Source organism: Odontesthes bonariensis, chromosome 5 (assembly GCF_027942865.1).
Source record: "Odontesthes bonariensis isolate fOdoBon6 chromosome 5, fOdoBon6.hap1, whole genome shotgun sequence".
Classification (NCBI taxonomy): domain Eukaryota; kingdom Metazoa; phylum Chordata; class Actinopteri; order Atheriniformes; family Atherinopsidae; genus Odontesthes; species Odontesthes bonariensis.
The window spans coordinates 36,280,684-36,293,822 of NC_134510.1; the positions used below are offsets into that span (position 1 = coordinate 36,280,684).

Here is a 13,139-nt window from a genome sequence, read left to right on the forward strand (position 1 = left end):
TTTGGGGAAACAGTTTGAGGAAACAGTTTGAGGAAACAGTTTGTGGAAACAGTTTGTGGAAACAGTTTGGGGAAACAGTTTGTGGAAACAGTTTGGGGAAACAGTTTGAGGAAACAGTTTGGGGAAACAGTTTGGGGAAACAGTTTGAGGAAACAGTTTGGGGGAAACAGTTTGTGGAAACAGTTTGGGGAAACAGTTTGAGGAAACAGTTTGTGGAAACAGTTTGGGGGAACAGTTTGGGGAAACAGTTTGGGGAAACAGTTTGTGGAAACAGTTTGAGGAAACAGTTTGTGGAAACAGTTAGGGGAAACAGTTTGGGGAAACAGTTTGGGGAAACAGTTTGGGGAAACAGTTTGTGGGAAACAGTTTGTGGGAAACAGTTTGTGGGAAACAGTTTTTTGTGGGAAACAGTTTGTGGGAAACAGTTTGTGGGAAACAGTTTGTGGGAAACAGTTTTTTGTGGGAAACAGTTTGTGGGAAACAGTTTGTGGGAAACAGTTTGGGGAAACAGTTTGTGGAAACAGTTTGGGGAAACAGTTTGGGGAAACAGTTTGAGGAAACAGTTTGTGGAAACAGTTTGTGGAAACAGTTTGAGGAAACAGTTTGGGGAAACAGTTTGTGGAAACAGTTTGTGGAAACAGTTTGTGGAAACAGTTTGTGGAAACAGTTAGGGGAAACAGTTTGGGGAAACAGTTTGGGGAAACAGTTTGGGGAAACAGTTTGTGGGAAACAGTTTGTGGGAAACAGTTTTTTGTGGGAAACAGTTTGTGGGAAACAGTTTGTGGGAAACAGTTTGTGGGAAACAGTTTGGGGAAACAGTTTGTGGAAACAGTTTGGGGAAACAGTTTGGGGAAACAGTTTGAGGAAACAGTTTGTGGAAACAGTTTGTGGAAACAGTTTGAGGAAACAGTTTGGGGAAACAGTTTGTGGAAACAGTTTGTGGAAACAGTTTGTGGAAACAGTTTGTGGAAACAGTTTGTGGAAACAGTTTGTGGAAACAGTTTGGGGAAACAGTTTGGGGAAACAGTTTGTGGAAACAGTTTGTGGAAACAGTTTGAGGAAACAGTTTGGGGAAACAGTTTGTGGAAACAGTTTGGGGAAACAGTTTGTGGAAACAGTTTGGGGAAACAGTTTGGGGAAACAGTTTGGGGAAACAGTTTGGGGAAACAGTTTGAGGAAACAGTTTGTGGAAACAGTTTGTGGAAACAGTTTGGGGAAACAGTTTGGGGAAACAGTTTGGGGAAACAGTTTGGGGAAACAGTTTGAGGGAAACAGCTTGTGGAAACAGTTTGAGGGAAACAGTTTGGGGAAACAGTTTGAGGAAACAGTTTGTGGAAACAGTTTGAGGAAACAGTTTGTGGAAACAGTTTGGGGAAACAGTTTGTGGAAACAGTTTGGGGAAACAGTTTGAGGGAAACAGTTTGTGGAAACAGTTTGTGGAAACAGTTTGAGGAAACAGTTTGTGGAAACAGTTTGGGGAAACAGTTTGAGGGAAACAGTTTGTGGAAACAGTTTGTGGAAACAGTTTGTGGAAACAGTTTGTGGAAACAGTTTGAGGAAACAGTTTGTGGAAACAGTTTGGGGGAACAGTTTGTGGAAACAGTTTGAGGAAACAGTTTGAGGAAACAGTTTGTGGAAACAGTTTGGGGAAACAGTTTGAGGGAAACAGTTTGTGGAAACAGTTTGTGGAAACAGTTTGGGGGAAACAGTTTGGGGAAACAGTTTTGGGAAACAGTTTGAGGAAACAGTTTGTGGAAACAGTTTGGGGAAACAGTTTGGGGAAACAGTTTGTGGAAACAGTTTGAGGAAACAGTTTGGGGAAACAGTTTGGGGAAACAGTTTGTGGAAACAGTTTGAGGAAACAGTTTGTGGAAACAGTTTGAGGGAAACAGTTTGTGGAAACAGTTTGAGGAAACAGTTTGTGGAAACAGTTAGGGGAAACAGTTTGGGGAAACAGTTTGGGGAAACAGTTTGGGGAAACAGTTTGTGGGAAACAGTTTGTGGGAAACAGTTTGTGGGAAACAGTTTTTTGTGGGAAACAGTTTGTGGGAAACAGTTTGTGGGAAACAGTTTGGGGAAACAGTTTGGGGAAACAGTTTGGGGAAACAGTTTGAGGAAACAGTTTGTGGAAACAGTTTGTGGAAACAGTTTGAGGAAACAGTTTGGGGAAACAGTTTGTGGAAACAGTTTGTGGAAACAGTTTGAGGAAACAGTTTGTGGGAAACAGTTTGTGGGAAACAGTTTGTGGGAAACAGTTTTTTGTGGGAAACAGTTTGTGGGAAACAGTTTGTGGGAAACAGTTTGGGGAAACAGTTTGTGGAAACAGTTTGGGGAAACAGTTTGGGGAAACAGTTTGAGGAAACAGTTTGTGGAAACAGTTTGTGGAAACAGTTTGAGGAAACAGTTTGGGGAAACAGTTTGTGGAAACAGTTTGTGGAAACAGTTTGTGGAAACAGTTAGGGGAAACAGTTTGGGGAAACAGTTTGGGGAAACAGTTTGGGGAAACAGTTTGTGGGAAACAGTTTGTGGGAAACAGTTTGTGGAAACAGTTTGTGGAAACAGTTTTTTGTGGGAAACAGTTTGTGGGAAACAGTTTGTGGGAAACAGTTTGGGGAAACAGTTTGTGGAAACAGTTTGGGGAAACAGTTTGGGGAAACAGTTTGAGGAAACAGTTTGTGGAAACAGTTTGTGGAAACAGTTTGAGGAAACAGTTTGGGGAAACAGTTTGTGGAAACAGTTTGTGGAAACAGTTTGTGGAAACAGTTTGTGGAAACAGTTTGGGGAAACAGTTTGGGGAAACAGTTTGTGGAAACAGTTTGTGGAAACAGTTTGAGGAAACAGTTTGGGGAAACAGTTTGGGGAAACAGTTTGTGGAAACAGTTTGGGGAAACAGTTTGTGGAAACAGTTTGGGGAAACAGTTTGGGGAAACAGTTTGGGGAAACAGTTTGAGGAAACAGTTTGTGGAAACAGTTTGTGGAAACAGTTTGGGGAAACAGTTTGGGGAAACAGTTTGGGGAAACAGTTTGGGGAAACAGTTTGAGGGAAACAGCTTGTGGAAACAGTTTGAGGGAAACAGTTTGGGGAAACAGTTTGAGGAAACAGTTTGTGGAAACAGTTTGAGGAAACAGTTTGTGGAAACAGTTTGGGGAAACAGTTTGTGGAAACAGTTTGGGGAAACAGTTTGAGGGAAACAGTTTGTGGAAACAGTTTGTGGAAACAGTTTGAGGAAACAGTTTGTGGAAACAGTTTGGGGAAACAGTTTGAGGGAAACAGTTTGTGGAAACAGTTTGTGGAAACAGTTTGTGGAAACAGTTTGTGGAAACAGTTTGAGGAAACAGTTTGTGGAAACAGTTTGGGGGAACAGTTTGTGGAAACAGTTTGAGGAAACAGTTTGAGGAAACAGTTTGTGGAAACAGTTTGGGGAAACAGTTTGAGGGAAACAGTTTGTGGAAACAGTTTGTGGAAACAGTTTGGGGGAAACAGTTTGGGGAAACAGTTTTGGGAAACAGTTTGAGGAAACAGTTTGTGGAAACAGTTTGGGGAAACAGTTTGGGGAAACAGTTTGTGTAAACAGTTTGTGGAAACAGTTTGTGGAAACAGTTTGGGGAAACAGTTTTGGGAAACAGTTTGTGGAAACAGTTTGAGGGAAACAGTTTGAGGAAACAGTTTGTGGAAACAGTTTGGGGAAACAGTTTGTGGAAACAGTTTGAGGAAACAGTTTGTGGAAACAGTTTGTGGAAACAGTTTGGGGGAAACAGTTTGGGGAAACAGTTTTGGGAAACAGTTTGTGGAAACAGTTTGAGGGAAACAGTTTGTGGAAACAGTTTGAGGAAACAGTTTGGGGAAACAGTTTGTGGAAACAGTTTTGGGAAACAGTTTGTGGAAACAGTTTGAGGGAAACAGTTTGTGGAAACAGTTTGAGGAAACAGTTTGGGGAAACAGTTTGTGGAAACAGTTTGGGGAAACAGTTTGTGGAAACAGTTTGTGGGAAACAGTTTGTGGGAAACAGTTTGTGGAAACAGTTTGTGGGAAACAGTTTGTGGGAAACAGTTTGTGGGAAACAGTTTGTGGAAACAGTTTTGGGGAAACAGTTTGGGGAAACAGTTTGTGGAAACAGTTTGTGGAAACAGTTTGGGGAAACAGTTTGTGGAAACAGTTTGGGGAAACAGTTTGTGGAAACAGTTTGGGGAAACAGTTTGGGGAAACAGTTTGGGGAAACAGTTTGAGGAAACAGTTTGTGGAAACAGTTTGAGGAAACAGTTTGTGGAAACAGTTTGTGGAAACAGTTTGGGGAAACAGTTTGGGGGAACAGTTTGTGGAAACAGTTTGGGGAAACAGTTTGTGGAAACAGTTTGGGGAAACAGTTTGGGGAAACAGTTTGAGGAAACAGTTTGTGGAAACAGTTTGAGGAAACAGTTTGTGGAAACAGTTTGTGGAAACAGTTTGGGGAAACAGTTTGGGGAAACAGTTTGGGGAAACAGTTTGGGGAAACAGTTTGTGGAAACAGTTTGGGGAAACAGTTTGGGGATGGCCCCTTCCTGCTCCAACACGACTGCACACCAGTGCACAAAGCAAGGTCCATAAAGACACGGATGAGCCAGTTTGGTGTGGAAGAACCTGACTGGCCTGCACAGACTCCTGACCTCAACCCGATAGAACACCTTTGGGATGAATTAGAGCGGAGACTGCGAGCCAGGCCTTCTGTCCAACATCAGTGTCTGACCTCTGGATGAGCTTCTGGAAGAACGGTCAAAAACTCCCATAAACACTCCTAAACCTTGCGGAGAGCTTTCCCAGAAGAGTGGGATGCCACTTAAGTTAATATGCGTGTAAAGGCAGATGAGCCAATACCTTTGGCTATATAGTGTATGTGAATTGGCTCTAAACTTCTGGGTCAACTCCTACTAAAAAAATACCAGAACTGGCAAATTCAGTGCGCTATCTCTTCTCTTACAGCAGCAACCAGGATGTTTTTTGTGAATAATACCTCCTGTCTGTGAGTAGAGATGCTCCTTTTGATAACATTAGATAGTGGAAGCCCCACTGCTTGGTGATAAAGATCATGTCGGGTCAGTTTGAACACAAGAATCCCAGACCACTGTTGAATGTGGCCTGAGCGTGTTTAAACCCGAATTTACCACCGTCTCCCGTGGCCCGAGGATCGCCCAGGATGCCTGCCAGCGCCAAGTCGGATCAGGGCCTGTAAAGCCTGACTGATTCTTTCTTTTTCTCCATCTGTTTTAGGTTTTATCAATTCCAATGCTCGGTTTGTACAAAGGGACCAGAGACAATCCAAAGACTGCCCATGACTTGGTGATTTTTACAGTAAAACATTCACTGATACAGGACTAGAAATCACATTTTAAATAACCAAAGTGCATGGACTTGTATTTCATTTACACATTAAAACTTATTGGTAATAGATATCTTATAAATCAGCTTGACTTTAAGTAACTTTAACATGTTGAGATTTATTTCTAGAAAATATTCTACTCAATATGTTTTTTCACGTATGTGTCTTATTGTCTAATTCTTCTTATTTCTATTTGACATACAGGATGGATTTGGCTCATTTAGTGCTCTACCATCTATCGCTGTGCTGCAAGAGGAAGTACTTTGATTTTGACCATGAAATCCTGTCCTTCACCAATGAGAATTGGGACTCATTGCTCCTGGGCGTGGTATTGATATTTCCCTGTTTAAGCACCATGATGAAATCATGTGAAATGCTGCCGGGCTTTGTGCGTTTGGCATTTAAAGCCTATTAACTACCATTAAAGTAAAAATCTAAAATCTAAAGTTCGACCTCTATGTAAGCTCGCAGGGGAACACCGAGCAAAGAAGTTCAGAGGGTTTTTTTTATGATTTTGGCAGCTTTATTTGGCCGATCAGTTGAGCTGACTCCCCCCATAACCATCTGACCAACCAAATCTTTTAACTGTATAACCAAAAGTAACTATTTCAGCTGTTTATTTCATGCTTTTTTAACCATTTAAAATGTTTATCCACAGATTTTAGCTGTTTCAACTGCTGCCAATGACTTTAAAGTGCCCATTTATTCTCAGTTTATTATATTTTTTATTTTAAAAATCAATAAGAATAGGTTGAAACTCTAGTCTAAGCATTACTTTTTGTCTGAAACTCTTTGTTTAATATGTGCCAAGTTAACTGCTGAGGGCTTTATGGAGCTTGATATGTGCGAATGTCACATTGCAGTGCAGTAAGGGGTGGACATACAGAATGCTAATGCTCTTTATACAATTGGCGTGTCCCATTTGAACTTGAAAATTCAAATTTCCGAGTTCACAAAAGGAAAAAATCAACTGGAACCCTCCTAAATTGGATTTACAACTCAAAAAAGTCAGAAAAGCCTTCCAGCGGTCTGGAAGCAGTATCCTCTGTGGAAGATAAAAGTCTGGGCTTTGTTATTTTGCAAACATTTAACATGAACAAAAAGCTACAGTATATAAAACCCAAAAAAACACGATATGACTCTTTAAACTAAATATTTATGTTCATTCATTATTTTATCATTGAGATATTATCATAATGTAGCAAAAATGAACACAAGTTTTGCATATTTCACCAGCTTGTGATCTTTTCTCCCACAGTCACTGCTATCTGGAACACTCCTACCAGCATTTGTAAACATGAATGAACTTTAGCAGAGATTTGTGATATAATTTGTAGTTTCTGAAGTTGTTCCATAGAGGATAAACAGAGAGATAAACCGAGTTTTTTTGGTTCGACTTTAAGTTGTTTCTTCTCCGGAGACATTTTGAAATGTTTTGTTTGTCCTGTCATCGTTTAACAGCAGGGTTTGTCAGCCATGTAGTTCATTTTTCACATCAACATTACAGCTGTCAGCGGCTGTAAAAGAAAATCATTGCATGCAATCATTGTGCGCCGTGCACTGTGTAAACACGGCTTTGATATTCCGTTCCAGCTCTCTGACACGCCGAGGCAAGACCGCTGTCACAATCTCCTCAATGCTCTGAACTCCCACAAGGACAGGTAAGTCATCGCATATGATGAGAGGAATAAACACCAAACATTCATGACTGGATTTATGAGTGGTGGGTTTAAATTGGACATAAAGGTTTAAGTGAGTGAACTGAAATGTGTGACTTTGAATGAACGGGAAGAAAAAGTTAGACTACTAGAAATTCAGCACTTATTTTGTTAGCTTAGCTTAGCTCATTTTGTTTTGTCATCACAGGACACAAGTTTATATTAAAACTAGGGCTGGGCAAGTTAACTCGTTATTATCGCGTTAACTCGTTAATTATTTAACGCTGATAAATATTCTATCGCGCATTAACGCAGGTTTTATTTATTTATCTTTTTCATTAAAAAAATACTAATAATAATTTTTTGGGGGGGCTTTTGTGCCTTTAATGGAAAGGAAAGTTCAGAGAGACAGGAAGCAGGGGGCAGAGAGAGGGGGAACAACACGCAGCACAGGGCCGTCCAATGCGGGACTCGAACCAGCTGCAGCGAGGACTATAGCCTCTGTACATGGGCGCCTGCTCAACCCACTACGCCACAGACCACCCCTGTTTTATTAATTATTGTAAAAGTCTGTTGCTCACAGGCTTTTATTTTGTAAAAGTCTGCTGCTGTCTTCTGTGGAACAGGAAAAGAAAGTAATCGGCGGATCCACCAAACATGGAGAAGGGTACGGAACTTTTACTCGGCCATTTTAATTTTAAAGTTCTTCCAGACGGCGGAGTCGACAGAACCAAAGTCATCTGTAAACACTGCCAAGTTGAATTGTCTTCTCAGCGTAGTAGTTCCAGTCTAAAATATCACTTAAAGGCAAAACACACAACTGATAGCAGCAAGTCATTCAAGGAAACAGACAGTGGAGCAAGGCTTCTACATAAAAACTACAGAAAGATGCTGATGTTAAAAGTGTGTTTGCACAACAAATGTTATGGCACTTTCATTCATATGGCAGCACATTTAAAATAAAACTAAATGCTAAAAGCTATACACTACTTTTGGATTCATTTTTGGATTCTGCGTACAATGCGATTAATCGTGATTAATCAGGGAAATCGTGTGATTAATTAGATTAAACATTTTAATCGTTGCCCAGCCCTAGTTTTAAGTGTAAGTTATTTACACAATCACTACTTTTGTGTGTGTTTGTTTGCTTCTCATCAGGAGAATAAACACATTGTGTCACACAGCTCCAGATTCCTTATCAGCTTCAAAGATGGAAAAACAATGACAATCAAAAATAAAATTGACGACAACACCCGTCATTTCCTCACTGTCTCCCAGGTTTGTCTCCGGAAAGGAAATCAAGAAGAAAAAGTGTCTTTTCGGGCTGCAGGTCAGAGCCCCGCCCCCGCTGACATCCGATTCGTCACCTCTCATCACTGATCCGCCTATCGCCATCACCCACCGGAGAAGGTCAGAGCGAGGACAGTGGGTTTCATTTTGGCTCTTATCTCTGTGAGAGCTCTGGGTATCCCACAGGGCATGTAGCTATTACGCATGAACAATTAACCGAGAAATCAAAAGACTGCAGTTTTTTTCACATGCCAGCGAAAGGATCAGTCTCTTTAAAACGGTCTTAAATGAGGATGAACTCCCCAAGTATGCTGGTTTCATATCGCTTATGAATAATTTTCATTTTTTTCAAGCAGCTGCTTCCCAAGGCTAAGTTACAGTGAAATGATTTGCAGAGGGGAGCAGACTCCAAAGGAAGTGGTAGAATTAAGGATCATTAATTGCAGTTTCTCTGAAAACAAAGTTGTAAAGGATCATCAAATGACCCAACAGACTCCGCCCCTTTTTTTTTCTCCATGTGGTGCACCTTATTTATGACCATGCAAACATAAATTTGAACACTAATTACGCTCAGTAACTCTTGAAGAGTTAGGATACGGGGACTAAGTCTGAGAGCAAACCCAGCTCAGACAACCACCCACCAAACATTTGAGTGACACCTCTTTGCTTAATACTTCATTATCCTGCAATTTGGCCACTGACAGTTGCTATTGATCCTTCTTTATGACAGCACAGCACCATGGATAGCATGCTAAAGTAGTGTAAGGACCAGCTAGCTGAGCAAAATACATAATAATTCCTCCATGACGTGTATTACTCTATAAATCCTGGGCCTCATGGTCGGTTTGTTTAGGCTTTTTTGAGGCAAACCTTAAGAAATAATGTTCATACCAAGTTTTATCGTTGTTATGTGATGACAGGTCCTGTTGTAACGCTGCTTAGTAACAAGTAGGACCCCGAAATTTACAACAAAAACAATAGAATCCAAGAAAACGTGGTCAGATTTAGGCCATTATTAGTTAATTCCTTTGGTCAGTGAACTGTGTAACTGCTAATGAGAATTTCCTGTTATAGCAAAGCAAGAAAAGCAAGAGGCAAAGAGTTTTGACTTCCAGCGTTGGAGGTACAGCGAATGCAGTGTGATGTGGAGATAAAGACGAGGAGGCTGAATAATTCTACTCTGATCTGGTACTGTGAAGTAACTAAGCAGCCCCCCCCCCCCAAAAAAAAAGGGACAAGGTTGTATACGTTTTGAGTTGATAGTTTAGAAAAAGAAATTTTTTTTCCACACAATTCCCCCCCGTTTAGGTAAGCAAGTGAGCTGGAAACAGCAATGTTTGCTTTATTGCTTTATTGCCTTATTGCCTGAATAGTTGCATAGTTTCTCCTTCCCTGTCATTAAGATGATCAGCTGCTCTCATGAGATCTTTTGAATTCCAAATGCATACCTTCTCATCTTAAGGCGAGACACGGCAGGCAAAAAGTGATTTTTCATGCAGTGGTCAATTTTTAGATTTTGGGCCAGTCTACTCCTTCAATATGTGTTCTTTCAACCTGCTATAAAAGAAAATGTTGAAAACATAAATTAAAATGTTTATTTCATCACATTTTGTTTAATCGCGGCAGCACGTTTCGCCCAAAATTTACCAAAATGAATTCCCCTTTTTAAATCTTTAAATGGCGTTTTCTCAAAATCAGTTTTTTGAATTTTTCCAGTATCAATATCTCAAACTATGGAGCACCTACTAACACCAAACCTTTCAGTTATACACTTAGCAGTATTCTGAAGATATTTACAGAAGGATTTGTTGATAAATCATTCCTGGCCTGATTTATGTGACGTTGTAATAAAAAAAATGGCGAAAATTTATGTTTTTTAGGCTATGGACAGTATATTTTGATTTCCTAGGAAATGAAAGCAGATATCCTGAAATCCCTCTGTAATTTTCTTTTCATTTTGTGTGTAAACAAAATGAAAAAAAGAATTTTGCACCTGGTTTTATCAAATATATGCAAATGTGAGCATATTTAATGAGATAATGCCTAATTTGCATAATTAAACATCCAAATTTCTAAAACTTGTAATACATTTTTTTTCATACTTGTATAAGTAAATCAACTGAGGAAGTTTCATGGTGATATCTATTATTTTAAAATATTACCCTATTCACCTGTAGTGTCTCGCTTTAACTAAGAACTAGTAGTGAAAAATACATTTCCTTTAAAGGCCGACACAAATGCCCTCACAGCTTATTCTTGATATTAACGTTATTGAGTAGGATAAGGTCTCTGAGCAGGACTGCTATACGTTAGTTTCTTTCTTTATCCAGCACAGAGGAGCACTGTTTGGCAGCTCCAGGCAACATAAAGCAAGATTAATGCAAGTTTGTTGCATTAAACCATAAATATAATAATATATCTCTGTCAGAATGAATGATCAACTGAGCTGCTACCAGGAGAAGTTGTCATCTGAGCTGCTTGAATCAATTAACTCAGACTAAAGAGCAGCTCTATCCTCTGTGACCCGGAGTTAACCTCCAAAAATAAATGAACAAAGTATATTTTATACAAAATGCTCGAAGCAGGTTCTCATTTCTCTTAGTTTAATGTACATATTGTAACTTTAACTGTCCCCTTTATGTATTAACGCTTCATAAGATTTTTCTCTTGTATCATCTGAAGAGAAAAATTATCCACTGTCCGGATTTACTGAGCATATTCATGCTACCGGGAAGATAAATCTTTTTTTCCCCCTTTCTAATGAGTCTGTGGTGTTTTCTTTATCATTTCCCCCAGGATGAAATACACATTTACATATTCTGACACTGGTATAACTCTACTTATAGCTCACTGACGACAGTGTTGTCCATTATGTTCAAGGGTATCGTGAACTTTTAGCCTCTTTAAGCCACTTTTAGGGTTTTAGAACCAAAAGCTTCATTTTCAAACACCTTTTTGCCACATTTTTCATTCGTCATTCTGTTGTTTAAGCTCAAACACTCAAATATGTAGAAGCAGTGTGTGAAAAACTAAGCATCTCAGTCAGGCTGAGGTCTGGACCGTTGCAACACCTCGATTCTTCTCTTTTTCACACATTCTGCTGTAGATCTGCTGCTGTGTTTGGGATCATTGTGCCTCAAGCAAGAACATTTTCGTATTTTTATTATAAATTTCTCTCACTTTCTTCGTACGAACACACCACGTTAGATTCAACAAACGCCCTTAACGTCGGAAAAAGTGTGTAAACGACCAGCGTAAATGATGAATGCCACTCGTGCGTATTTAAGGGGCACGTGCAAGAGGATAGTAAATTTTCATACTTCACACCCAAAATAATACCTTCCTCTCTCCTGTGCCACGAAGTGTTGAGTCATGAGAACAGCATCAAGGAGCAAAAAGAACAACTTTACGGGCTCTGAGATTGAAGTTCTGCTTTCAGAGATCCAAAAAGGAAAATCTGTAATTTTTAGCAGCGTCAGCAGTGGAATTAGGGGACCTGCTAAAGCGAAGAAATGGGAAGCAATTAGGAGTGCTGTTTATTCAATGTTACCTGTAGTTCGTAATGTCACCGAAAAAAAAGAAATGGTTTAAAGCAATACAATGTAACTTCTCAAAAAGCCCATTATGGAGCTCCCCCTACAGGCTTGGAGGTAATGTACGGTTACGATACTGTCTTAAATACAACACCCTTTCGTTTTCACGTTTCACATTTCTAACGAGAGGTCTTGCTAGCGGCTAAACCTAGCTAAATCAGTTGAAAATAGTTTTCCTCAGTTACAACAAACTAGCGAGTCACTTTCCGAACACAGTGAAACATCAAGCAAGTACAACACAGCACAAAGCATGGCAGCAAATAAGCTACTTACTTATCCAGCAGAAAGGTGGCTAGCTCTGAATCCAACTTGTATCCAAATGTTTCTTTCAGCTCTCGCCAACGAGTAAAAGCTGTTCCGAGAGCAACTCTAGTCCGGTCTCTTGCTTTGTCGGCCTCTCTCTTTCTCTTCCTTGCTTCATTAGTCAACGTCTTCTTCTGTTTCTTCGGTGCCTCTGCCATGATGATTGTACTGACAATGTTGCGCTAGCTCAGCCTTATACCTGGGAGCGTGAGAGGGGTCTATTTGTTTTTGCGGTAGGTGTGCCAGAAAGCAAGTCGAAGTACTTCCGCTCAGCTCCCGGGCCGCTCCAGCAAAGTTACATAGCGCAGTTATTCCAACTCAGACCCCCCAAGGGCATAGGAGACAGGCCAATCGTAATATTAAAACTCATTCAAGCCGCACAAATTTTTTCAAGCTGTTATTTTAAGGTAGAAATGTTACATAGTATTGCTTTAATATGAAAATAGCTTAAAAAAATAAAGTCTCGCCATGGCCAGGCGCTCGATGACTGCAACTAGTTGTTGCCTCATCATGAAGGCACTTTGATGGGGGGGTCCATGAGAGGGTCTTCTGGCACCACACCCTCTGGTCTGCCTGGGCTGGTTCAGGTAGTAGGAGACCCTCGTTCATGGCAATATTGTGCAAATCTGGCATTTCTTCTCTGGGCTATAGAGCAGTTTGCCCCCGCTGTATCGAGACACACCCACCTGGCCTTCAGCTCAGTGCTGTTTCTAACTGTGCTGTCATAAACTTTAACCTTTAACATGCTAACCTGCAGAGTCTGAGATGTAGCTCTTGGGTTTTTATTAGTTTTTTAGCAGTTTCTCTGAGCATTGCAGCTCCTGGCTGCTACTTACCCTTTTAATTCCTGTGGAAGCAGGAAGGCTTCACTTGGTTTTTCACGCAGTGCTTCTGCATTTTTGTGTAGTTTTTGTTCAGTAATTGATGTATTTTCCTCCGGT

The 13,139-nt window shown here is 40.3% G+C and overlaps 1 protein-coding gene across 1 annotated transcript in view; it reads left to right on the top strand.

The window, feature by feature from the left end:
* phf1 (PHD finger protein 1) overlaps window positions 1-13,139 on the top strand; it is a 38,657-nt gene that overhangs the window by 14,340 nt on the left and 11,178 nt on the right. The window contains exons 8-11 of the mRNA XM_075466263.1: window positions 5,246-5,314; window positions 5,559-5,682; window positions 6,948-7,015; window positions 8,291-8,422. Of these exons, the coding sequence (XP_075322378.1) occupies window positions 5,246-5,314; window positions 5,559-5,682; window positions 6,948-7,015; window positions 8,291-8,422 (393 nt within the window). The remainder of the gene's footprint in view (window positions 1-5,245; window positions 5,315-5,558; window positions 5,683-6,947; window positions 7,016-8,290; window positions 8,423-13,139) is intronic.